Source organism: Carettochelys insculpta, chromosome 7 (genome assembly GCF_033958435.1).
Source record: "Carettochelys insculpta isolate YL-2023 chromosome 7, ASM3395843v1, whole genome shotgun sequence".
Lineage (NCBI taxonomy): Eukaryota > Metazoa > Chordata > Testudines > Carettochelyidae > Carettochelys > Carettochelys insculpta.
Window position 1 is genome coordinate 7,913,783 of NC_134143.1, and position 27,698 is coordinate 7,941,480.

General features: G+C 49.5%; 1 protein-coding gene and 1 pseudogene across 1 annotated transcript in view; both read right to left on the minus strand.

Annotated features, from left to right (window-relative positions):
- Positions 1-27,698, minus strand: part of ANTXRL (ANTXR like) — a 70,652-nt gene that overhangs the window by 36,455 nt on the left and 6,499 nt on the right. The window contains exons 2-9 of the mRNA XM_074999893.1: positions 13,666-13,737; positions 13,487-13,558; positions 11,116-11,197; positions 10,975-11,008; positions 7,657-7,736; positions 6,506-6,574; positions 6,252-6,332; positions 6,086-6,146 (exon numbers count right to left, since the gene is read on the minus strand). Coding sequence (XP_074855994.1) covers positions 6,086-6,146; positions 6,252-6,332; positions 6,506-6,574; positions 7,657-7,736; positions 10,975-11,008; positions 11,116-11,197; positions 13,487-13,558; positions 13,666-13,737 — 551 coding nt within the window. The remainder of the gene's footprint in view (positions 1-6,085; positions 6,147-6,251; positions 6,333-6,505; positions 6,575-7,656; positions 7,737-10,974; positions 11,009-11,115; positions 11,198-13,486; positions 13,559-13,665; positions 13,738-27,698) is intronic.
- LOC142016238 (U2 spliceosomal RNA) lies at positions 8,781-8,961 on the minus strand (annotated as a pseudogene).

The following is a 27,698-nucleotide window of genomic DNA, read 5'->3' on the forward strand; positions in this document are numbered from 1 at the left end:
CATGTTAATGAGGCACTTTGGAAGATGCTAATGAGGCGCCAACATGAATATGCAGCGCCTCATTAGCATGATGGCAGCCACACGCGACTGGAAAGTGCCGCTTTCGGAACGCACGCCACCTGTGTAGACAGGGGCCTTTCGAAGGGACCCCTTGGTTTCGAAAGCCCATTCTTCCTAAAAGCAAATGGGAAGAAGGAGCTTTCGAAGTCAGGGGGTCCTTGTGAAAAGCCCCTGTCTATACGGGCGGTGCGCATTCCAAAAGCAGCAATTTCGAATTGCATGTGGCCGCTATTATGCTAACGAGGCGCTGCATATTCATAACAGCACCTCATTAGCATATTCCAAACTCCCTCATTAACATGCTGCTTTTGTTAAGGAGGAGCCAGTGGAGACGTGGCCCGTGGGAGTTACTAACAGACTGGCAGCTGCCAATCTGCTGCACACTCATTCTTCTTCCACCCTCCTGCACCTTGTCCCAGCAGAAACAAACGCTGGCCACATCAGCCACATGCCAGATGTCTGCTGGTCACACGCTAGCATGCGCTAAAGCCCCCCCGCCCCCTCCCTCCCAGGCCTGGGCAGCTTCTTGTGAAAGGGGGGATGAAATGAACCTGTGATACTTCTCCTTGAGAAGTGACTGAGGCCCATATTTGGCTATCTGTTATCCCAGTACAAACCTGCAGTAACTCCGATGATGATAATCAAGTTACTCCAGGCTGGTTTCATATGGTGCACCAGCTTACACTGCTCTAAGCCAACATACGACACTGCAGGTACATGTAACTTTAGGGCCATCCAAGAGAAGTCTGGGGATAATTATAATTTTTTCAAAGCAATGGTCAGAATCAGAACCTTCTCCTTGACTCCAAGGCACCAGACGGCAACTTCCGGCCCAGAATGCGGGTTACATTCTTGTCTCAGCACACGGCACTCCCTAGCAGCAGCGGTACCTGTCAATACTAGCGTATGAAGTCCCGCTCGCTGACACTGCTTCACCAGCTAACTCCAAAAAGATCTTGCCACCCAGGCAGGATGATTTTATTATTATATTTTTGGCCCTTACATAAAAGTGACGTGTTGCAATGCAACAGACATTTGCTTTTCTGAAACAACAGGCAGATTCAGATTCAGCAGCAGCTAAGGTGTGCTTATTATTAACAGCAGTAGCTTTAAAAACAAACAAACAAACCAGCACCTCTGTCAATGCTGAGGACTCCAAATGCAAAATGTTCCCAGCGATGGCCACATCTGGGTGTTTAATCTTCTCAGGGCAGTTTATCCATCCTGCCCTTGCTTTCATTGCCACTGCAACTTTTCAAAGAGCCTTGCTAAAGCTGCCCAGGTCCCCCGGAACAGTGTTTCTCAACTTTTTTCATAAAGTATCCCCAGACTGCTCTTGCATAGCCCTAAAGTTACATGTACCACTGGCGGAGAAACATGGTCCTAAGGTAATCTGAGGTCTTGAAAAAAGTGTCACTCAGCCTTTCCAGACTACTGTCCCCTTTTGCAGGAGTCAGATTTGGTTTGCGTACCACCAAGTTACGCCTCACTTAAAATCTACTTACTTACACAAACATGAAAAAAATATCACACAAGATGACTACTGAAAACTTGCTGACTTTCTACCTTCTTAATATCAAATACATGAATTGGAATAGAAATATTGTACTTGTATTTCAGCGTAAGGCATACGAAGCAGTCGAAACCAGTCCTTGTCTGAACGAACTTCTACATTGTACCGACTTTACTGGTGTTTTTACATAGCCTGTTGTAAAACTAGGCGCATCTCTCTAGCTGAGTTGATGTACCCCCCGGAAGACTACAGTGGATGCCCAAGGGTACACGTAACCCTGGCTGAGAAACGCTGCCCCAGAATAACCTGTCCACGAGCACAAAAAGACAATACGGTTTTGGTAATGCCCATGCATGGAAACAAAACAGTTGCGGCTGGATTGTATTGTTATGACTGTCTCCCCGTCAGACGCTATGGAGCATTAATATATTCCGGATGATAGCCTGTTGAAATGGCTAATTCTATTTAATTTTGGGCCCTGGCTCTGGCTGCGTCCTTTTCTTTCTTAGTTACCGTCAGATTCTAGATTGTCGCTTTTGACAAGACAGTGAAGGGAAAAAGGTCAGCAGTGAACTAACTGGGCAGTGCTGGCAGCGAGATGGTGGGTTGAAGCTGGTGCATGCTGGCTGGGCTGTCGGCTTCGCTTCTTTGACTCGGATGAGGAGCTGACGGCTTGCATCCACACCTGGCCCTTGATGCAGCCAGGCGGGTGCCACATCCAGGACAACCTTTCAATCACGTCGGCGTCCCGGGAGCGTAATCGAAGCAATGATGCTGTCAAAAAGCGGAGCTGGCACCTCCCAGGCCGCAGTGATCGCCTGTTTGCAGGCTGCATGTCTTGGTCACTTTCAATCAGAGGAAACAGAAAGACCCATGTACGCTTCCCCCACCATAAGGAGCTATAAATTTGCAGGGTCAAAAAGCATTAAGCGTCAGAGAGCTGTCATAACCCGGCTAAATCAATTTGTAAATGGCTGTACCGGCTCGCTCCATCTCCGCTGGACAATCCCCAGAGTGGAACTAGTCAGAATTCAGCTACCGCCACACAGAAGGCATTTCCTCTGCAATTTACTAAGCCACCGGCAACTCAAAAGCAAAGCTGTAATTGCTGGTAAACAGCAAATACACATATAATGGGAATTATTGTTCAAAAAGAACAGGCCAAAGCCTGCTGTTCTCGCTCGTCAAGCACAAGTCCCAATGACTGAGTAACACAGAATCTGGCATTATAAAGATTCAAACTGTCAGGAAGAATAATTAATAAGCCCCCAATTAGCCATTACGCCCCAACTTTGGTGAATTTATGCAAAATAGCTCCAGGATTTGCATATTTCAGAGCTGAAAGCAAACAAGGCTTCACAGTTGGTTTAAGGAAACTTCCAACTGGTCTAGAGGTAGGAATTTATATGTACTCATTTCTCTGTGTGTGTCAGTATCTGTCTGTACTATTTGTCTCTCTCTCTTTGTGTGCACACAAGTTAGATTCTAAGGAAAATGAAGTGATAAAATACATACATTGCACTGCATTTAAATTGAATAATAACTGTCTATTATTTTCCAGGGATACTGAGTCAGATTAATATCAAGGTTTGTGTAGAGTATCTACTAAGTTTAGGGCTTAATCCTCCAAGCATTTGTTAATAGGCACGGAACTCATACAGTAACACGAGCAATGCCCTCCACACTGCGCCAATAACTGATTTTTGTTGATTTTTTTTAAAAAAGTGGTTTGGGTTGACCCAAAAATATTTTTTTCACAATGTTCAGCAAATCAAAAAGTTGGAAAAAAATTATCTTTGTTCCAATTAAACATTTTGCTCGTCCCAAAAGTCACATACACATTTCAGTTAATCTTTTAATTTATTTCCATCAGCAAAAAATGGAAAGGTGGAGGATTAATAAACCAGGAAGGAGAAGTGGGAGTAATATTTCTTGAAATATAGATTTTTTTAAAAAAGGAATTCGTTCAAAAATAAACTTTGCAAAATCTTTCATTTCATTCTTTCGTTATATACCTTTTATGAAAATGCACAAAACCACACTACTGAAATGGTTATTGAATTTTTTCCATTTGAGAAAAAACAGTTTTTCTGCAAACAAACAAACCCAATCACCATTTCCATACACACGTATATTGAAAAAGTTTGCAAAATAAGTAAAACAAAATATGGGTGCACTTCAAACCCAAAGAATTGAGAACAGCTTTGAAATTTAATGATTTTTCACCAAGTTGTTTCCGTGTTCTTTGACCAGCTCTTCCAGGAATTTTTATTTGAACAATAAACTTCTCTTTTTAATAATTCACAGATAAGGTCTTGTGGCTAATATCTTCTCCACCTCTCGTCCTTTGGGAACAGTCAGAAGAACAGCAGAAACAGCAGAGGACATTTTAAAATGAAGTACACAATGCTGTACCCTCCAGCAATTGACATGTGGGAATGAAACCTGAACAAAATTTTCTCTTCTGGGCAATATTTACTGGATTTTCCTCAGATTACATCTTTGGCCTGGCATGCTCACGGTCAGCTTTCATGCACCACTGCTATTTTAACATGTGCTCATTTTTATAATATATAACCAAACCAGTGCAAGACAGTAGCACAAGCTCTAAATAAGCATGCCATAAATTATACCTTACAGCAAGCTTACGGTGTCATTATTAGTCTCCTGCCATAGCTCTCTACGCAGACAAAAACCAAAGCAAATGAACGGGTCACACAAACCAGAAAGGTTTCATGTGTAAAACACTAAACACAAAAGGCATGTCATTAGTGGAATCTTCCCTGGGGATAGTTTGCATTTTCCAAACACGCAAGCAGTTGTTTCGTTATGAATATGCAAAATGCTCACAGTTTACAAACCACCAGGTCGATGCTGTCAAACCACAGGTCTATGCTGTTCATTATTTCTCTTTTAGTAAAGCACTGATCATCTCTCTTGAAACATCCTTGTGTGTTTTGCAAACTCATTGCTTTGACTGCCTACAGTTCTTAAGAAAGCCAAACACTCAAATATTTCCGGAAAATTGAGACACTGGTTGTAACTCTTTGGTACAGTAAGTAGGTCCTTTGTTCAGAAAATAAGCAGCCCTCCCAACGGAGTATAAGCCAGAGGTTTGTAAATACACTGCATACAAAACAGCTTTGGCATTCTTCCGGTGAAAGGCACGAGATGAGCTGACTTCATTGCTACTTTCACGACTACCAGAGCTGCTCAGCAATTTTTTGTAATTTTGAAATTCTGCTGGGGAAAGTTCAGGAAAAAAGTAAACCAAATTTCCATTCATGGTCCATATGGTCTTTGACCAGTTATATAGCTGATCAAAGAACTGTGAATTTGGCAGGGGTGGGAAAAAAAAACCAGGCAACTGGTTGAAAAACAGTTCATAATTAATTTTGCCTTCATAACCCCCTTAATAATTTTAATTCTGGAGTTCTTAGCCAGATACAACTCTTTGGGTAGAGCCAAACAGCACAGCTATTTTGAAATATCTGTCCTTGTGTCGACACAATGCTGCCGCTATTTTGAAATAATTTCAAAATAACGGTTGCCTTATTTCGAAATTGGTAAACCTCATTCCACAAGGAATAGCTCCTATTTCAAAGCAGGTGCTGTTGAAACAGGGAACAGAGACTATTTTGAAAAAACCCACAGTGCATTACTCCTCTTAGAATGAGGCTTACCAAATTCAAAATAAGACATCTGCTGTTTCAATGCTATTTCAAACTAGCAGTGTCATTGTGTGGACTCTCGCGAAGTTATTTTGGAATAGCGGCCAATATTCCGAAATAACTTTGCTGTGTAGACACACCCTCTGGGAGTACAGTGATGGGTGTGGCTTCGCAGCCTAGACAACATCATCTTTACTCATTTGAGCAGTCCAATTTGAGTAACTAGGGGCTACTCGCGTGAGTAAAATGCTTATGCATATGATAGCAAAGAGAGTGAATCCTAATACTGTAAGAAATGGCTGAAATTTCCAAAGTTGGCCTGGGGATATAAGAGTCTAAGTTCGTTTTTTTAAAAGGACGGCACCATCCAGAAGCCTGAAGCCCATTGGCTTTCTCTGAGAATCCAGTTCTTAAGGGTCAGCCTTATAGGGGTGCCTGAAGATGCAAGCAGGGATTTCAAAAGCACCGATGCAGGTGAGATGCCAATGGGGACAAAGAAGGCCTACACCTCTGTGCCGCTCTGCTTGGCTAGGTACCTAGCCCCCTTTGAAAATCTCACCAGGAGTCACTTTGGACAAATGACAGGCTCCTAAATCACTTAGGCCCCTTTGAAAATACAACCCGAGTTCTCACCAGTTGCAGGTCCCTTTGAAAAGCTGAACCTACCTTGTGGCTTCCTTCTTGAGCTCAGCATGGACTCTGTGGGACTTATCGAAAGCCCAAGGGACACCTTCCATTGACATCCAAGGGCTTTGGGTCTGGTGTTTTTGCAGGGAGCAATTACAGGCTTTTGTAATTTCACCCTCCTTGGTCATACCCTCTAAATTCAGAATAAGCTCACCTCCTGCACAGACACTCGAAGGTTCAGCTGCCAGGATCTCAATACAGGATTTCTTCAGAATCTAAGAGATGGAGATTATGGGATTTGGGGTCATCAGGGTTGTTTGGCCTCTGATTGATGGTAGAAAAAGGGGGCATTTCTCCTGCGTTTGGAGTACCCTACTCACCGAATCGATAGTTCCTCTCAGGGCATAGAAGCCGCCCGTCACCGGAAAAACGTGGTCTATGCTGTCTGCAATTGTTGACAGCTGTGAAGAAAGAGCACCATTAATGCACAGAGCAAACAAAACTGCAACAGATAGAACAGAGCCTAGCTGGGGACAGGCAGAGCTTGGCCAGGGAAGGATTGGGTAATTCAGTCAAAGACACCCTCCGTTGCTGTTAGTGGGGAGAAAGAGAACGAAACAGATCTCAAAATTACCTGTGTTTCATTGAAGTCTTTCACTCCGACGCAGTAAACGATAGCGCCGAGGCTTCTGGCTCTGTCAGCCTACGTGAAAATCACTGTTACCCGCAAAGCCAGGAAACGGGAACCGAGAGCAGATGCTCCCAAGTTTGACATGAACTGCTTCAGGTGTGTCTACAACGTGGTTATGAGCCCACTGCTGGCCCATGTCAGCTGGCTTGGGCTGAAGAGAAGGGCTGTTTAATCAGGGATGGGCAACCACCGATAGTGGATGGGCCGCATGAGCAGCCACTGCAGCCCCCAGTCCACTGGAGTTCCACCTGCAAACCCTCCTTCCCAGGGCCTCTCCTCCCTGTCTGCACCTCTTGCACAGCAGGGGACTGGAGCCCTTCAGGTACCTCTTCTGCCCCCTCCCAGCACTTTGGGAGCATGCAAAGTGCCTGATGGATGCTCCATCCCCGCTCGTCCCCCTCCCTCCCAGAACTGGAACGCTGCAAACAGCTGATTTGCTGTAAGTGGGAGGGACAGGGACAGAATGCAAATCTGGTGAGTCACGTGCTCCAAAAGTGCTGGGGCAAAGCAGGAGGGGCAAGGAAGTGCAGAGCTCCAATGCCAAAGTGCACAAGAGGAGGGAGGCAGCCAGGAGTCCGCGGGCAAGAGGTAGAGCAGGGCTCTGCAACCAGTGTGCCGCGGCACACTGCTGTGCCACGCAGAGGTACTTAGTGTGCCTCGGAGCCGCACGACGTGAGTGCCATGTGCCGCTCTGTGCACGCCCCCCCGACTGCTTGGCGGGAGAGGTGTGTGGCGGCAGCTCCGGGGCAGCGACTCTGGGGTGGCGGCAGTGGTGGCGATGGCTGTGGTGAGCTGCTGGCATCCAGTTAGTGTGGAGGGGAGTAGGGCTGGGGGTGCCTGGCTCTGGAGGAGGGGCAGGGGATTGGGCCCACCGCCGGTGTAGACATTCAGGCATGAGCTGAATCCAGGTTCCAGGACCCTGAAAGATGGGAGGATCACAGAGTCCTGACTGCAGCTGGAGCCCAAATGTCTGCGCCGCAGTTAAACAGCCCCAGAAGCACAAGGCCACGCCAGCGGGCACCGGCCAGCTGTGGGTGTCCAACTGCCGTACAGACAAACCCTTAGCCGCCTGGGGAAACCGGACAAGGACTTACTTCTTTTTCTGCATAATAAAACTGAACCTCCTGCAACTCCCCATCCGTCAGAGCAATAATCACACTAGCCGTCCGGAGCCCTGCAGCGGCAAGAATGAAAACGGCCGGGGTTAGATATGGTGGGCGTGGAGCTGTGGCAATGGATGAATACGTTCAGGGGATGCATCCTTCTTTGCTGACAAATGAATATAGAGTCCTATGGCTCAGCCGAGGCAGTGCTGCTAGGCCATTCTGCACCCTGCGGAGATCTGCTCCAGGACAGCGGGTTATGAGCCAAATCCTGAGCATCATCACACAAACAGCACCAGGGAACCGCTGGGAACATGCTTCTGGCTGCAGCTGTACACAGACCACCTTGGGAGTCTGCTCTCTCACCCTCCTGCCTTCCTGGAGCCTACTGAGGACCTTCCAGTGAACCATGTGGTGGGAAGAGGCAAGAGGGAGCAGGGACTTGCCCCTTGACAAGCATTCCAGTATTTTGTGCACCATTCTTGGAAATACAGGCTCAACCTCTCTCACATGGCACCCTCTGGACCTGAACGGTGCTGAACGAGGGAATTTGCTGGACCACGGGAGGTCAATATTGTCCAGCCCAGTGGTTCTCAATCTTTTCACTCGTGTGGACCCCTAATCATCCCCCCCAACCCTTCATGGATCCCCCATCAAAGCCAGTTCTGGCCGCTATGGCCACTTCATTCAATGAAAAAGGAAGCCACGCCATAGATTTTCAGACAGCAATTAATAACACAATGGGAAGAGATTTAATTTAACAAATCATAATAGACTGTAACTTTGCCATCTATTTAAAACTTACTTTCTATGGTCATTTTTATTTATCTTTTAGTTTTTTCACAGACCCCATGCCATACCCTTGCAGACACCAGGTTGGGGACCCCTGCTCTGGCAGCGTTACCAACACGCCCACTGCTTACTGGGCTCTTAGAAGACATTGAGGGGTAAATTACAGCTGAATAACAGCACGGAACACAGAGAGCCAGGACTGGTGACGAGAAACAAAGTTTCTGGGACCCCGGGAAACCCGGCTACCCCATGATAAGTGGTCGTCCAGCTAACTACAAGCAAGCCAGATTACAGAGGTTGCCAGATGAGGGAGTGCTGGACTAGAGAGGTTCAACCTGAACTGCAGTACCAACTGGGATGTATGACGTGGGTGGAGCAAACTCCCAATCCAGCTCCCACATGCAAAAGTCCAGTGAATACATAGTCCTCGCATAGAGAACATATCAGGTATTACACTGGTAAGAACAGAGATTACACCTGATCCTAGACACAAAGGCCGAGTGTGGCCACTGCAGAGAAAGGCAGCAGGAACCTGTGCTTGGGGAACTCATTCACAGAAGAGGGTGCCCATTCCTGCACCATGGCAGACCCAGCTGGGAAGATCTGCCTCGGGGATGCATCTGACCACCCTGGTGCCTCCTCCTGCAGGTTAGAGGGGAGCAATTTCCCATCCCTTCCCCATAAGGGGGTTACCCCAATTTGCACAAGAACTCCTGCATTCCCTGTGCAAAAGTGCTCGCTGAAGTCAATGGGGATCCCAGGGGCACAATGAAAGCAGGGTCAGGCCAAAGGGATAAAATTCAGCTGTGTGTGTGGCACTCCCATGCAAGACCGATATTCCCCTTACATCCCACCGAACCTGCAAAATGGAGCTTAGCGGTTGCTCAGGCTTTGTTCCAGCCGAGTTTGAATCACCCAGTGTACACCAGAATTGTACAGCCAAATATAGTGTGTTAACAAAATGGTTCCCCACTCGTACGTACTCCGTTGTCCCCTCACTTACACACATCGGATGTCACTACTTAGGCCCAGCCATTAAAATCCAAGTATTTGCTTTCTGGGCAGTGAGGTGGAGGCAAGAGGTGGTTGTTTTTAAATCATTTCTTTCCATTTCAAATGCCTTTCCAGTATCACTAGAAATTAAAGAGACTGATGAGTTTTGACAGGCGTCTTATGCCGTGGAGTGCTTTCCATGTCATGTCAAAACGCACAAACATGAAGATTTAAAGGTGACCTGCAGCTGGGAAAAATGGGTCTTGACCTCACATCTCTCTCTCGCTTTTTTTTTTTTAAAATATCTGAAGAATGCTGGAAAGATCATTGTTGCTATTTTATGTTTTAAGGGTTTTATTGTCTTGGTACTTTAGCTATTGTGTCTCCTTGAGTGGAGAAAGTAAATAAGTTATTTACTTGATTCCATAACCACAAGAATGAGGGCCCACCAAACGAAATTAACAGACAGCAGGTTTAAAACCAACAAAAGGGAGTAATTCATACAACTCAGTCCACCTGTGGAACTCCATGCTAGAGGATGCTGTGGAGACCAGGTCTTTAATGGGGCTCACAAAAGAACTAGGATGAGTCTGTCAATGGCTGTTAGCCATTGCTGACTGGTGACTTCCTGTTCTGGTCATTCCCCCGGGGCACCTGCTGTCAGCCACTATTAGGGGACAGGATGCTGGGTTAGATGGACCTTTCTTATGCACTCTTGTTTCCCCTGAAAAACTAGAGAATGAGTAGGTTTAGTGAATGAGATAGGAGGCCAACAGCACTCTGTTTTTCTCAACATCTACTTAACTCAAATACCAGGGAAACACTTGGGAGGAAGCTGCTTTTGTTAAAAAACAACATGAATTCTATTAGGGGCTGAGCAAGTGCCTAACCCATCTCTGTGTCCTCTCAGAAGACCTCCAATCACACAGGGAAGAAAAGTCTTCACATTCCTAATACATAAGTGAAAATGCAAGCAAGAAAAATACATTCTCTACATCTTCGGCTACCTTTATTTACAGAAGCAAAAAACAAAAAAAAAAAGGACACAAATATACCCTTACATTAGGTTACTTTTATCGTCAGGAGCATGGACAGCTTGGTCTTGAGGCCCTTGAAATCAACGGGACAACTCCAGCTGAATGCAAGGGGTGTCTGACCATCCTCACATGAATGGTGAAGTTAAAAGGAGAGTTTGGAGTGTTACAAAATGCAATGATCCATGTAAAGGCCCATACTTCTAGACTACAGAGGCTCCATGACTAGGCTCCCTGCATGGCATGCCGGGGCCAGTTCTCCAACCTGCGTTATGCTGGAGGTCAAGACTAGATAATAGGACTGGTGCCTTCTGGCTTTCGAATCTATGAATTTGAAAGCAGGGCTTTAATCAAAATGGAATGGAAAGACAGGGTGATACTAGCTCCCCTCCCAAGATTTCTTTCCTCCCACGGGTTAATTACAGGTCACGCTGACAACCCCATCTCCCTCAGCTTCCCAGTGCAAATAAACTGAGTAAAGTGTTCCTACCTCCGTAGTTCTCATGGTAAATCTGTTCATTTGCCTGCAACAAAGTGAAAAACGCTATTATCTCTTTTTAGGTCCGACAGGGGCCAGAGAAGTAGAAGTTAAGACGTATTAATCAAAGCGAGAAGATTCCACAGTGTGTACCCTTTTAAATCCTTCATGCATGAATGTATCTCCTCCAGGCACTTCATACTGAAGAATCTCAAGTCCCCGTCTTATGGCTTCCCTTGAAAAGAGAAGAATTAAAAAAAAAAAAAATCTCATTTTTCTGCTGCGAGAAGTGCCTGACATCCAGCACGACCGCAACCCCCGAGAGCACTTGGTCAGCCCAGAACAACGCACCACTACCAGAAAGGATCAGTAACAACCAGCCCCATGAGAAGTTAAACCCAACGCACCCAATGGCAGGTAGAAATGGATCCAAGAGAGGATGTCCTTTAATGCAAACACGTTGTCAGGATCCTGTTCTGTGGTTCCATTGTGGGTATAATGTAATTAGGGATCAGAAAAAATTTTTAAAAAAAATACCAGATATGAATTCCGGCAACCTTCACCAATCTTCATTCCAATGGCCTCTATCACTATCAAGCACAAACCAAAATGCATGATGTGGACAGCCCTGAGGGCTGTTTAGATCTTGAGTTATGGTTGGACCTCAAATCGCAAGAAGAGGCCCAAGCGTATGGAAACGGTCTGAATATTATACACTTCCAAATCTGGCCCAATGAAAAGTGATCAAGCCTCTTTCCCCCGACAAGCTTCTTGGGACACAGACTGTGCCTCATTATGGGACAGATTCTGCTACCTTTCTAAAATCCGGCACCCTTGGGACTGACTGGTGCTGACCACAGGAGGTCAGTATTGTCTAGCAGTATTACCAACACTTCCACTGCTAAATGGGCTCTTAGAAGACATTTAGGGGTAAATTACAGCGCAATAACAGCACTGAACACTGACAGCCAGGAGTGGTCACTGAAGCAAATTTTCTGGGACTGCAGGAAACTTGGCCACACCCATGATCAGTGGACATCTGACTAACTAAAATCATGCTGGACCATGGATGTGGTTGGACCCGAGAGTGCCACATTAGAGAGGTTCAGCCTGTACTGTCACTCAGCTTGCACAGCTTCTTCCTCATGAACGGCTCATTCCATGCTGATAGGACAGCTCATGTGAAGTAACCATTGTGTATGTACGTATGTATGTGTAAGTGTATGTACTAATATAAAGGGGCCCTGATCCTGGCTTGAGGCCCCTCTAAGAGCACCAGGGAACACAGACCCAAAAGAAAGGAGATAGAAAGCCAAGACATCCAGCTCAGATACTGAAGAGAAAGCTTTGGAATAGACGTGACATTCTCCCAGCATCCACTGGATGGCCCAGGTACTTGGGCAGCCCAGTGATAACCAGTGAGGAGTTTGAGCTGTGGTGGGACAGAGGTGTGATCTGAAGTTGCGACGCGTGACATCCCTGGGGCGAGGAGCACGTTGTGCCCTTTCGAAGCATAAGGCCAGCTGAAATGGCACTCATGGAACAGCCCTGGCAGGGGGTTAGATCAGAGAATGTTTTAATGTCAACTTCCAACATCACCACAGGGTTAGCATCAACCTACCACCATGCAAAGGGCAAATCCACCTGGGCAAGGTAAACACAAGCTTGCTCCGGTCCCTAGACACACACTAGCCCCAGATCCGAATCCCAACAAAGCCAGTGAAATCTCTCCAGGTGGCTTCAGGACAGGTCGCAGAAGATTCAGGAAAGGAATTGGGAGGGTGTCCCAGTCCCCACCAGTGTTCCCTGTAAGCTGAGTGCTTGGGTGGCTGCCCAGGAGAGATTCAGGTGCTGCCCAGCTGATTAGAAGAGCTACCGGGGATGCACATCCCCATATGCTGTGGTGCAGATAACAAAATTTATTCTGCCTATGGACGGAAGAAATTAGAGGGACCCCTGCCCAGTGCTACCAGCCCCTGCGCCAGGGACAAACGGCCAGTGCAGGACAGCAGCTGACAGCAGGGGAAAATGTGTAGGTGACAGATGTGGCAGAGGGGAAAGGGAAACAGGCTGTGTGATGGCAAAGCTCAGCCTGATGGCAAATCAGAAGAGAGTGAATTTGGCTACAAAGAAGGCAAAAAGGGGGCTTTGCTGCAGCCTCAGAGTCTCCCCTCTCCCTGGACACAGGGTGGATGTCGCCCCAGCTGGCTCTGCCCTGGCACGGCTTTTGAAGCAGATGGTGAAATCAGTAGGGAGGCGCCAGCGCACCTCGAGTGCATGTCTGGCTTCTATCTTGCAAATGCAACTTGACGGAGTACTGGCGTATTGTGCTACCTGCTGGCCTTACGGCCACAAACAGGAGACCAAAGACACATGGCTTTTGGTCCTGCTCCCAGTGGAAATGCTGCGGTTGCTTCCAGCAGGTGCAGGAGCAAGTCCATGCTAAAGACCGACAGAGTCCTGAGCGATCACAGGTGTTGAGGCATCCCGGGCTCAGCTGGGCTGAGGGAGGCGAAGCACTTGCCTGTCTTCCGTTAGCTTCATGATCGTGGTACCTCGCGAGGAAAAGACAATGAAGGACATGCGCAGCATGGGGCTGAAACACACAGAACAAATCCACGTCACGTGCGAGACCATCCCAGCACGTTCCGCATCCGGCGAGACGCGACGCGTAACTGACGTCTCCCCTTGCGAAATCGTTACCTGATAAACTTCTCAGCCAGGCTCTCCACAAAAGAGTAGATCTCTGTCCAGTGGTTCCTGACGCTTCCAGACCTAAATGAAAATTATAACCAGTTAGCTTAATTCCCCCTGCGGCAGAACAGACTGCAACCTACTGAATGCAGGAAGGTCGCAACACTCGCGAATTCCATTATTCGCAAGCGGCTGGGGCGGTCAGTTTCACTTTCCTGCACCAGGCTTGGCGGGCTTGCGGAACAAGCTTCCAAACAGCTCTTCTCCCAGCCTGCCAGCCACGGTTACCACTGCAGGGACCCATGGGAGGTCACTGATGAGGGGGATGGAAGCAGAAGATCCCCCCTCTGCACACACACACTGGGCAGGGGACCCTGAACCTCCCAGGGCTGCGAGCAGAGAGGAGCAGGGTGGGGGCAAGGCCGGGGCATGGGGCTGTGGTACCTCCTCTGGAAGTTGGGTGTGAAGGGGGCCAGGTGGTGTTCCTGCTCCAGCAGCCGCAGCAGCTCCGGTGGCGGTCATTGTACTTGTGGCAGCCGCTGGCCCTGGCCCGGTTTCGCTAGAGTGGGGCTCCTATCCCTGCCTCCAGCCACGCGCATGGCCCGGCCACTGACCAGCTCCCCATGACCCTGCCGCCGGGCTCCGCCTCGCCATGGCGACTCAGAGCTGCCCGCAGTGCCGGAGCTCGCCAGCCCGCCGAGTTCCCCTCCCTTGGCTGCCCATGCCTGCGGGGAGAAAGCGATGCTGGGTGGTGCTGGGAGCAGTTCTGGGAGGCGCGGGTCCTCCAGAGTGGAGACCTGCAGCGAGCCCCAGGAGTTTCCTTCTGAGTCCCCATAGGTATTTGGTATTCGCGAAAATTAAACTTTCGCAAGGGTTCTCAACACCAAACCCTCGTGAATGTCGCGACCCTCCTGTACATCAACTCTTTCATATTTGGCAGCCCTGGGACTGGGAGGCTGCTGGATAGCCAAATATTGAGGATAACAGAGCAGTATAACTAGCAGCTTTTAGCACATGGAGAATGTTCCGCCAGTTTTCATCCATTTTTACAGTGTAAAATCTCAGGTCCTATTTTAACTGTATTTTTTTTTTTTTTAATTTTGCTAAGCACAGCCATCCTCAACCATACACAGAACATGCAGCTGCGTAGGACACCTGAAAATCTGGGGCACCGCTGGGTCTTAATGTCCACCCACCTACTTCTTCCTATTCCTGTTCTGTGGCTTGGCTTCCTCTGGAGAGGGTCTAGTCAACTTAAATGTGAAAAAGTCTGCTCAGCTACTGGCAGATCACTGAACCTGTGAAAAAGTCACTCAGGTGGTAACGAAGACATTCAAAAGGCATTTGACAATCCCAGGTATATACTGTCAGTTTCTGGGTCTGACCCATGAAAGCTCATTACCTAATAGATAAAATTGTTAGTCTTTAAGGTGCCATAGGACTGCTTGTTTTTCATGAATTTACTATGTTAGTCTACAGGACCTTAGCTTAAAATCTGTTCTAAAATATTTCATTAGCATGCTGCTGAAAATCATAAAATCACATCTCCAAAAAATCATCCTCCGGCCCCCCTGCACAAGCTGCCATCTGGAACAGAGGCACCAGTTTAATAGTATTGTGCGGTATTGTCCATAAACCCTAAGGCCGGCCCTGTTGCTATGTCTTGTGATGAAATGAAGGGTTTGCTTTTGCAGGGCATAATTCTGCTCTCAGAGCTGCACTGAAGAATCTCAGCTCTTATTATCTGCTCTCTCAGCATGTAAGGGAGAAAATATCTCTGGAGTAGGCCTCATTTAGGTACAGCAGACTTTCAAAATAATATGAAAGGAAGGCTAACCGCATGGTTTATGTACAGGACTTGCCCTTAGGGGATCTGAGTTCAATTCCTGGCTCTGTCCCAGGTGTTTTACATGTTCTTGAGCAAGCCACTTACAAGCCTCTGCATATCAGCTGTACAATGGAGATAAGATCCCCTCCAGTATCTCATCCATTTAAACTGTGAACTCTTTAAGGCACAGATTGTCTCTTTCTAAGTATACGTACAGCACCAAGCGCAGGAGGACTTCTGGGTGCTACTGTAAAGCAAAGAAGAGATACTTTTCCACCGTATGGGTCTGAGAGGAGTACCTGGCCTTTATGGTATAGTAATGAATGTTTTCAGACCATTATAAAGTCTCTGAAGGGGGAGAAGTCAGTGGATTTATGAGCACTGTCATGGACTTCTACTGTCTATCATACTTGGATTATGCAATCATTGCTGATTCACTCTCTTTGCCAGGCAAATTCATGCGTCCCGCGGCGCAGGCGCTTAATCACAAGCAGAGGAGATGCAAGCCACAGGCAGAAAGTTACATAAACAACATCTGCTAAAGGATCACAGAGCAAGGGCTTCGACCACGTGCATCCCTCTGCTGTGCAATGAGGAAATACAAGGACGTAACTACAGCAGGACCACGACCAAGCAATACAGTGCTAGACCATGGGAAAAACAGGCAATGACAGAGGAAGTATGGGCCAGTGGCAAAGCTGCCTGCTTAGGATGGAGTGTTTAATTCCCCACTCTGCACACAGGCTCGGGCAACTCATTTAGTTTCTGTGTCTCAGTTCCCTCTCTGTGAAATGGGTCTAATAGCCTGGTTCTAGCTCACAAAGATGTTAGGAAGAGGAATCCATTTTCTTGGTGACAGGGCCATCTAAATACCTATCATAGACAGAAAGGACTTGCTCAGGCAGCCCTGCCTCGTTGAGTACAGGCAATTTGTACTAGGGCATCTTGCCTCATTCACTGCACAAAATGGATGCCATGTAGCCACCAATACAGCAGGCACTGTGTTGGACAGTGAGGATACAGGGAAATGTTGCTTTGAGGCACACCTGCCCTCACTGGGAACTCTGCCTCAATGCAGATTCCACAGAGACCCTGCATTCAGCAAGAGAAATTCCACTCCACTTCTTCCCACAACAGCAGGATGCTGCTAGCGAGGAACCCTCTCCTGTGAATTAAACAATGCAGCGTGTTTTTCTGACTTTGAGACTTTGACGATCCCCTGGGAAACATTTTAGCGCAGCTAAATCCCCCCCAAAAGACTTCCAATTGGTCTTTGCACAGAATAATAGTCCCTGGGACTCAGTTTACCTCATCTGTAAAATGGGGATAACAATTCTCTAAAGTGCTCTGAGAGCTACTCATGAAAAGCACTACCCAAGAGACAGGCAGCATTGCTGCTATTATTAACATGTCCAATTTAGTGACTATGTAGGGCTGGATTTTAAATTTCTAGGCCCAAATTGGTGAGGGGCTAATGCAATTTGAAAAGAATCACCATCTCTTTTCTACCCGCTGCCTACTTAAAAATGGCTCCACCATTTTTGCTCAAACTTAAAAAACTACATACTACTCTCTGACAGAGACAAGAGCTATAAATATCTGCCTGAAAGGTGAAAGCTGGCGAAATTTTTCAGGTCCTGAAAAATAGCCCTTTGGACTAGAAATGAGTAAGCCAAGCAACTTTAGTGTGAAGCTTTGCTGTGTGCTCTGTCTGTAACGAGGCCCCCCGCCGGGGAATTCTTCTGGACGCTACATCTACACTACAAGATAAACTCGAATTTAAGGCAGTTAGCTCGATTGTACCAAGTGACTGTTTTCACTGTAAATACCATTAGCTCGATTTAGGGAAGCACTGGTATCGATAGCATAATATTGTCGGAACCGGATGGGTGTAGTGTCACGTTCGAATTTAACAGTTTGAATGAAGGCTGGTGTGGAAGCGCCATGGCTTTGAATCGAATTCATTAGCCTCCAGTGGCTGATTGGCGCTGCTCTACCTGGCTCCTGGCTCCCTGCCACTCATGGCAGCCAGGAAACTGACCAGAGTAGCACCTGGCTCCCAGCTCCCGCCAGCCAGGCACACCAGCGTTGGTCAGTTTCCCAGCTCCACCCAGCTGTGGGAAACTGGGAACCAGGCAGCAGGGCGATCCCTGGCAGCGGCAGGGGTATAGGACCGGGAGGAGAGGGGGCAGGGCGCAGAATCTGGGGCTGAGGGAATTGTGGGATAGATTCCCACAACAGTTGATGTCTGGCAATTTAGGGTGGCAGCACGCACTTGACTTTGTCCGGACGTTGTGGGAAGTGAGGATACTCGAAAGCGAATTTTTAAAACCCAGCGTTATAAAATCAAATGCAATAAAATCCAAATGGTCAAGTAGCACAGACGTAGTCCATGTGACCCCAGCTGAAAGCAACCGGAGGGCTGCACACCTAGGCTGTGGCCGCACTTAATGCCGCACTTCGGAAGATGCTAATGAGGCGCTGCCTTGAATAAATAGTACCTCATTAGCATAAGGGCGGCCGCACGTGCTTCGAAAGTGCTGCTTCCGAAATGCACGCCGCCTGTGTAGCTGGGGGCCTTTTGAAAGGACCCCCTGCTTTTGAAAGACCTTCTTCCCACCTGGAAAACCTCCCTAGCACCGGCTGCAAAAGGAGGACGGGAAATCCAACTGCCTTAATATCTGTTGGTAGATCTTGCTGCTTGTGAAGTCCTAGTATGGGCAACCTATCAAGAGCAGGTCTGCAAGGGCACAACTGGGTACAAAGCTGTTTGTTTACTATAGAGCCTTTTTCCCCAGTGTTGCCCAGGTCCTCCAGGCCAGGGGACAGGTAAAGTGGGGGGTGCAGGAGTCAGGGGCAGGCCTTGGGGATGTGGGGGCTCAGGAGTCAGGGAGGGGGGATGAGGGAGGGTTTAGGATGGCGGGTAGGGATGTGAGAGCTGGGCACGAGGAGGGGCTCCGGGCAGGGGATGGGATGCAGGAATCAGGTCAGGAGATTGGGAAGAGAGGGAACTCAGGAGACAGGGGTTCAGGGGAGGTCACTGGCTACTTCCTGGGCTGGTCACAGGCATGGGGAACAATGCCACCCCGTCCACCGGCTGGAGCTGGTGAGGAGGCTGGCAGAGGGCTGCTCACCCTGTCTGCTGGCTTGTCCCCAGAGGACTCAGATGAGGGAGGCCTGGGGCAAGGAGGACCACACAGACTGGTCCTGTTGGTGGGGAGCGGGCAGCATAGACTGGCACAGGGGTGGGCCGGCTGGGCAGTCCAATGGTGCTAGTGGCAGATGAGTCGCTGTGACTCCTTCAGATGGGGCGGGGCCTTCTCCCCACTCCTGCCGTGTCCAATGGGGTCTTTTCTCCCACTTCCCCTCCCCTGCTCCAATGATGCAGCCAAGGGAAGGGCCTGGGGAACAGGGGGCCCACATACCTGACCTGGTGGCTGGCAAGATGGCGAGCCTCACCCAGCCACTCTCTTGGTGGCGTGGGTGCCCCCCAGTGGTCACTGCAGTATGGCTCTGCCTCCTCTGAACCCCCTCCCTTTCCATGTAATGGAAACCCATCAGATTCCAGGCACATCCCATTTTCCTGGCACAACCAAAACCTAACCTTGCTTTAAGTTAGAGCAAGAGGAAGCTGCATGCCAAGTTTGGTGGGATCCTAGCTCTTATGATGTAGAAGGAGCTCTTGAACCAACAGACTCACAGACCCACAGATGGATGGACAGATGGATGCATTCCAAGATGATTAGATAGATAGATAGATAGATTTCTATCATCTCTTTTTGTTTGCCTTTTCATATATAAGTCCATGTCTATCTCCTTATCCGTTACACTAAAGACCTGCTCCCACACCATTCTCATCAATGATAGTTTTAATATACCTAAGAGACAGGCTGACAGCGGTAAAATATTTGCCAGACTGTGCAATAAGGTCCCACTCTGCAAGATGCTGAGTGCTTCCTGGGAGAATCTGACCACCCTCAGCTCCAGCTGAAATCAGCCAGGTACTCAGCAGCTGTCAGGCTTGGGTCTTTCATCCTACAGAATCAGCGACTTGATCTACTCACGCCTAACAACTGCAAGACAAGCCTTAGCTACAGCAGCCATCTGAGGCTGGCAAAGCCCATTCCGACCCCATCCTCTGATGCCTGAGGACACCGAAGGTGGCAGACCGGTGAATAAAGCTCTGCCCCACAAAGCAGGCGCATGATTTTAACAGTGAGCGTGCTGACCACCGACAACTTTTAGATCAGGGCTAGGGTTTCTTTTTCTAAAGCTCTGCTCTAGGAATTCTTCGGGGGCAGGCTTCTGGTCTGTGCCGTATAGGAATTCAAGCCAGACGATCACACAGATGCCTTCTACCCTTGGAAGCTATGAGAGTACTGCCGGTGTCAATGGACATTGGCACATCAGGGCGTGCACTGCAATGTCATTGCTTTGGGCTCTTTCTAGGTCAGCCCCTGAAAACCACCCAGGCCAATATCAGAGTCAGTTAAGCGAGCAGGAAACGGGAGCCCTGGATAACTGGATTAGCGCCTGGCGATGCCTGAGCCACGATCACATCGCAGACAGGTACGGCTCTCAGGCATCCGCGAAGCTGACGCACCGCTGGGTAGGAGCCAAGCCAGGGTGAGGCTCCTGGACACTGACAATGGAGTCAGTCCAGGCAGAGAGTGAGAGAATGAAGGCAGGGCTGGACCAGGCAGTGTCCAGGACCAGGAAGATGCTGCAGATTTGAAACCCTGCTACTCATGGAGCTGGGGATTTGGGCTGGTGGGGCCTAGCGTGGCACTAGCGGCTGAGAGCCTGCGACAGCCTGACTCGGGCTCAGCTGTGGCCTGGTTCCGCTGAGCGTCAGCCCAGCTGGGGTGCTCCCACCTGCCAGGCCTCAGGCCTGACTCCTTCTCACTCTCCACAGCAAGTTGTGGGCAGTGGCTCCCCACAGGCCAACATCGCCTCCTCCCCCCACGACACCCCCAGAGCTGACACCTGGGCTTCCCCATCATGGCATCCCCAGAGCTAGCCCCTTGGCCTCCTCCCCACTACAGCCCCCCAGTTCCTCAGCTTCCCCACCCCTTCGGTGCCCCAGAGCCAGCTCCTCGGCCTCCCCTCCCACAGTGCCCCACGGCTGGCTCCTGGGCCTCCCCCAGCTCACGGCACCATCCTGGCCAGTGCCTCAGCATCCCCTCTCCTCCCACCCCAAGTGCCTCAGAACCAGCCCCTCACTGTGCCCCTCCTGCCTGCCCAGAGCACCCCCCATGCCACATGCAGCAGACGGCGATCCCCAGGAATGCAGCGGTGTCCCCCTTCTCACAGCCAGGAGCAGTAGCGCCCACACTCCTGTGTCACTGCCTTTCTGGGCCAGGGAGGAGCTCCGGTGGCACCCACCGCGAGGGGCACTTTACTGCGCGAGTTGAGCGCTTGATCCCTCCCCGTGCTCCTCCATCCCCGGCCGAGGTGCCGAGGGAGCGGACGACATGGCAGCAAACAGCGGAAAGACCGGGGCCAGGTTCGGTAACGCCAGAGCGATCCCAACAGAATCGCAGGCTGACACGGGCCGTGGCCGTGACCGGGTTAAGAGCAAGCCCAAGGAATGCCAAAGCCACAGCGGCCCTGCGCCGAAAGCAAGCTCCCCACGCTCGGAGCACTGCTCTGTTACACAAGAGACAAAAAGAAGAGTCAGCAAACCACAGCCCAGCAAAGAATGTGCCCCTGTCCCAGGAGGGATGAGAGCTTTGTGCAGCTGCGCCCGCCTGAGTTTTCTGCTGATACCTCTCCAGGGCTGATGTGAATCTGGATTTGAGGGGGAGCAAAGGAAATGTTGTGACAGGCAGGGCCTGATTCTGCTCCTGCTTCCAGCTCCTTCTACGTCAATAAAGTGTTATATCCAGGGAACGGCCGGCGTGGTTGTTATTGCAGTCAGGCCAGGCACATCCGTCGGGATGTCTGGGAAATGATCAGCTGTGAGGTTGGATGGATCATAACCAGTGCTTTTTTGTGTTGGTACTTGCCGGTACTCAGTAGCCCCAGCCATGGGATTGTCTGGGGGATTGTCTGAGCAGGATGAGTACCAGCTCCTCTTTCCTTTCTTTTTTTTTACAATAAAAAAAAACAAACCCCACTCTCAACCACTGATCACAACACAACAACACAAGCACGACTCCTCCAGTGGCAGAAACCGATACCCACTGAAACCCGGCAGGCCATAATGGCACAGAAGCAGCATCTTTCCAAGCTGATTCCTGGCAACATGCAGCAACCAAAGGGCTGATCTCTGTGCCCCCCTCCGCCTGCTCCTCCCCATCTCTTCCCCCTCTGCGTTTCACCTCTCCAGAGCAACAGCATAGACTCTGTCCTGGACCATATAGGACTCACAGTGTAGGCAGAGCCGATCCTGATGGCACCAAGTAGAACAGTTTGTATACACAAGCTCTGTTGCTGAGCAGTGAAAGTGGATGCCTGGGGTCCTGAGAGCTAGTAAATATTTCCAGTAGTATCTGGTCAGCTATGACAAACGGGACAGGCTTAGGAACAGGAACCGTTCCTGCAGATTTTTTTTTTTTCATTTTAACATAACCGAAATTTCCATCGGTTTGGAGAACATCAGACTGACTGGGAAGGTCTGTTAATTGCAGAGCCAAAAAGTGTCATCATCATCATCATCATCAATAACCATGGGCTCAGCACCTGTTGCTGTCTGATGTCTGTCTCACTATTTCCTTCCCTCTTTCCCTGTCCAGCGCGGAGTAGCTTAGTTTCAGCAGAGTAGCTCCGCACCAATCTACTACATCATCTACCCATTCTCTGTGGGGTCTGCCTCTCCTATTCGAACCCTCCATTATACCAAATACCAGGGCCTTAATTTTTCGTTCGTCAGTCACTCTGCAAATACACCCATACAGTTGTAGCTTCCATTTTATAACCGTCTGCAGCAGGTTCTCTTTCGGCTGTAACTTTCTAAAAGCGTGGCCCAACATAAAAAGTTTGATCACCGCTGGTCTAGCCCATCCCCACTCCTGCTCCCGTTAAAATCCACTGTGGATCTGCTGCAGACGTTAGTTGGAGCAGCATTGGGCGTGTAACTGCCAACACTTCATGGAGCCTAGTTTTAAAGGCGCCGAGCAACAGACTGCCATGGGGAGCTCATTCAACATCACTAGAGGTGTCAGCACCAGGAAGGTTCTGCCTGAAGTTTTCCTTTGATTTGTTTCATCCCATTGCTCCAGTGGCACCCCCTCCAGTGCCACCTTGCAGATCCTTCTTCCTGCTGCATGTACAGCCCACGGACACATGTGAATGGAAGTGCCTGGATTGGGGCGCAGACAGGCTCTATGCTGACTCTGTGCTTCTAACCAGTGTTCCCTGTACGCTGACTGCTTGGGTGGCTGCCCAGGAGATATTCAGGTGCTGCTCAGCTGATTGGCAGAGCGCCCACAGCCGGGAGTATGTATGTCTCCTTGTGGTGCACATCCATACATGCCTTAGTGCAGGAAACAAAATTTATTCCACACATGGATGGAAAAAATTAGAGGGAACACTGGTTCTAACCCATTGTTCCAGAAATGCACTGGGCTTAGCTTGGGTCATTGCAGTCCTGGTATGCTGTATCCCCTTCTGTGCCCCCTTGCCCCAGTGCTAAAGCTGGCCCAGCCTGTCACAGGGAGGAACATGTGTTTGAGTAGGGCCCTTGCTCTGAAATCTGGAGCTCAGTTGTTATTTGGCGAGGGCTAATTGCAGCCACAACCGCATTCTAGACAGCAGTGGAAATCTGCACACCAGTAATAGCGGCTCGGGAGTACAAACAAACCCACAGGGCACTTGAGTTTGTTGTGGTTTGAGACACGCACATGCACGTCCATCCGTTCCATGGCTCTGTTCTCCCGACAAGAATCCTCCTCTCCCAAGCAGTGGCCTGGAAAGGACCCCTTGTGGATGGATCGCCCAGCATATGGGAAGAGGAGCCAGCATTTGTATCCTAATAGACCCTACCCACCCCAGCTGGCCACCGTCCCTGCATTTTGAAGGAGACAGTTACTGCCCCAAAGAGTTTACGGTGTAAACAGACAAGACACAGGGTAAGAGGGGGAACAAAAGCACAGAAAGGCACAGTTAGAACCCAGACCTTGCACATCCCAGGCACACTGTCTTGCGAGGTCCCCAAGTCCAAAAGGCTTTAAGAGCAGGGCAAGTGCCAGCCACGACACTATCCCCTTCCAAGTAGCTTTCCTCCTCTGAAATAAAATGGCTGTAAAAGAACTAGCTCCACAATGTTACTTACTCTGTGTGCATCCCTCGAAACGCTGCCCCGAGTCAGAGCACAATCAGCCTGACCCTGCAGCCCTGCCAAGTCCCTCTTGTAACTCTCCCAGCATCTAGCTACAGAAACAGGCAGCACATGGGGAAAGAAAACACAAAGCCAGACATGGAATTCAGCCACCCATTGGCCCTCTTAGAACTTTTTCTGGCAGCTGCACAGGGCTTCGGACACACATGTAAGCAGCTCTGATTCTGATCAGCGAAGCCAAGGCCCTTGCCCCTCGCTGAGGCCTGTCACTCGGGGGCACTGCTGCTGATCAGGAAGCAGCTAAATAAGGCACAAGCGCTGCATGTCACACTCAAGAGCCATGCTGGTTTCCTCCATTTGTGCATCGAGAGGCTAGTCTTTGCACACTCACCTTGTGAGGTTCGGAAATGCACCCACAAATAATAAGTCACTCCCTGCTCCAATCAGCATATACTGTACTAGCACGTCCTAAAGCCCACCAGAGTCAACTGGAGTCTTCCAGGTGCTTGCAATATTGAATGCAGTTCTCTACAGATACTGGTTGAACCTCTCTAATCAGAAATACTCCTGCTCAGCAACATCCAAAGTCTGGAATGATTTTAATGAGCTGGATGATCATGGGTATGGCCAAGTTTCTCGTGGTCCCAAAAAGTTTGTCTCCAGCCACCAGTCCTGGCTCTCCATGATCTGTGCTGTTATTTAGCTGTAATTTACCCCAAAATGTCTCCTAAGCAGTAAGCAGCGGAAGTCCTGTTAATGTGTTTGACAATATTGACCTCCCGCAGTCTGGCAAATGCTCTCATTCAGCACTGGTTAGGTCCTGCGGGCGTCAGACGAGAGAGGTTCAACCTGTATATGCCTTTATTTATCTACTGCACTTATGAAGTTGACAAGCTACCATTCCCTTTTCTTTCCTCTTTTAGCTACGCATGTGCCATGTAATGAAATCACCGTTCATTGGTTCCCTGTGTGCGGTCTTTAAGCTTCTGCTTTTTTGGATGTACTGTAATTGATTTTTCTTTCTGCCAAAAGGCAAGTCTGCTCATGTCATATGTTGGACAAGGCACAAACAGCCTGGTTCCAGTAACAAGTTCAGTCTAAAACAAAGCAAGGCTTTGAAGCCGAACTTTTCAACTACTGTACTTCGTTTTACAAAGTCCAAACATCAACCACACAGTTCCCCACAAGTGAAGAAAGGCGGATAAGAAAAATACCAGCAGATCCGGGTTTGCTAATAACAAATAATATTGCCTGCAGGGACATTTGATATAAAGGACTACGCTAGATTAAATTGACAGAGAGAGGCACAGATAGAGAGACACAACCATACTCAAAAATTAAAATCTGCTATAATCAATCAAGTTTAAGGGGCAAACTCAGGGGGCCTTATATTCATGAAAAGTCACAGAATCATAGAATCCTAGGGTTGGAAGGGACCTCAGGAGGTCATCTAGTCCAGCCCCCTGCTTCAAGCAGGATTAACCCCAACTAAGTCATCCCAGCCAGGACCTTGTCAAGCCGGGACTTATAAACCTCGAGGGATGGAGAATCCACCACCTCTCTAGGCAATGCATTCCAATGCTTCACCACCCGCCTGGTGACGTAGTTTTTCCTAATATCCAACCTACACCTCTCCCTCTGTAACTTCAGACCATTGCACCACCGACTTCAGTGGGAATCCTTCCACATTAGGACCTCTGGATCAGATCCAGTGTTCCCCTGTAAGCTGAGCACTTGGGCAGCTACCCAGGGGAGATTCAGCTGCCGCTCAGCTGATTAGAAGGGTGCCCACAGGGGTACTAGGGCAGCAGGGAGGCAGCCAGGGCAGGTGAAGGCAGCAGGTCCACACCCTTGTCCATGATGAGTGGCCACATCTGACTGCAGCTGGCCGCTGAGGTAAGGGGCTGGATGACGACTGGCAGTGGGGTCACCGAGGCAAGGTGGGTATGGGGGTTTGGGTTCCCTGAGAGGGGAGGATCCCAGAGCGTGGGACACTGGGGCAGGGCAGTAGCCTGAGGGCAGTCGGGGAGGGATGTGGGTCTTGAGAAGAGGTGGAGAACTGACAGTGGACAGCAGCCTGAAGGAGGCACCCTGAAGGCTGAAATGATCTGATTCCCTGAGAGGCCAGCAGGAGGCGCCACAGCAAAGAGCCCCGCCCAGTTACAGAGACCAAATGGGGCAATTCCACAGCAGGGTTGAGGCACTTTGGCAAGGGCATTGTGGGAGAAACTTGTACAACTATTGTCTGTTCTGGGGATCAACCAGCAGCGCCAACAGCTCCCACGGGTCTGGGGGCAAGGTAGGAGGGAGGCCCGGCTCCATGCCCCAGAAGGGACGGGGCCAAGAGTGGAAGGGGTGGGGCCAAAGGCAGTCAGCCCTCAATACTGCCTGGACTGTCGTGCTGGGCCCTCTCCCTGCTCCACTGCAGACACACACAGCCAAAGAAGCAATGTTGCAGCATTTCAAAGGAGCCCCTTTAAAAGGCCGCCCCAGGGGCAACTGCTGTCTTTACCCTCCCACCCCTCGCAGGGTTCTGGGATCAACAGAAGTCTTGCAACCCCCAAGGCTGCCTGACTAATTTGGACTTAAAATACACTTTTTTTGCAAAATGCCCTGTTAAAGGAATGCAAAAAATAAAGCCCCAAATCTCCAGTTCTTTCTTTCTTTCTCCTGATGCACATTTCCAAAATCACCAACAGGATTTTGTTGCATTTGGTGAATAAAAATCCAGATAGCCCTGTGGCTCAGAGCTGTCATGTCAAACACGAGCCAGGAGCAGATATTTACGGCAGAGTTAGAAACCCCTTCGAACAAAGGCCTTCTAATTGCCGTGTGGGTAGACAATTTACGTGATGTGATGAGGCGCCGCTATAATTAGACAACACTAGAGGTCAGCTGGTTTTTGCCAAGTGCGTTTCAACACAGAGCCACACGAGAGCCAGGTGTCAACAGCAACGCAGCAGAGGAGGGGGACAACGCAATGTGAGGATGTCACCATGTGACCTGAGTAAAGCCAAGCAACCAAACACCTGAGCAGAACTGGACCAAGGAACAATTTTTCATTCCCCCCACACAGCCACACCCAGCAGCTGTGACCATCTCACTATGCAATGAAAGAGTTTTGGAAGGGTCAGTGAGTTCCCATGAGGCCTCAGAGTCATTTTATATGCAAAAGGCAGCAGGCCGGGGTAGGGGAAGTGTCCTCAGGTTCCCCCAGATGGAAAAGCGAAGCCCAACTGCTTGGGCAGGATCTGGGCAACAGGCAGCTGCCGACATTTTGGAAAAACTTGCCAGGGGCCATTGTGCAAATAAACCAGGGCCCTCGGAGTCACTAGTCCCCCAGCCACGGACTCCATTGCCTGCTCCTGTCTCGACCAGTCAATCTGCGAAGGGTCTAACATCAACCACTTTCTGGCCAAAGCCATGCACGGTGGGTAAGTTCTAAGACCATGGAGAGCCAGGACTGGATTGCAGGAGTCCTTTGCTCTCACTCCTGTGCTTGATCCCCTGCATCAGGCTGCCTCTTGTGACAGGGTGCTTCCCCTGCGAGCTGCCAGCTGACTGCTCAGGGGACGATGAAGCACTGAGACAGGCGGCTGGAGCCGTATGCAGCCTGCAGTCTGTAAGCGGCAGCCAGGAGGCCAGTATCCCAGCAAGCTGTGAATTAGTTAACAAGGGGCTGTGGCAATGGGTTCGGCAGGGCCTGAGCACCAGTCCGGTGTCAAAGGAACTCCTGGGTATGTGCAGCTCTCATGGCCTTCAGCAGGAACTGCGAATGCTGAGCATCTCTAAAAACGGGACATTGCTACGTAAATACACGTGCCATCGGGCATCAGCCTTACCTTTCTGAGTCCCCTGTAGCCAGCAATGGAGTGAACAGCCCAATTACTACAGTTCCCCTAGCATCTGTATGAACGAGCCCTACCTTCTGAA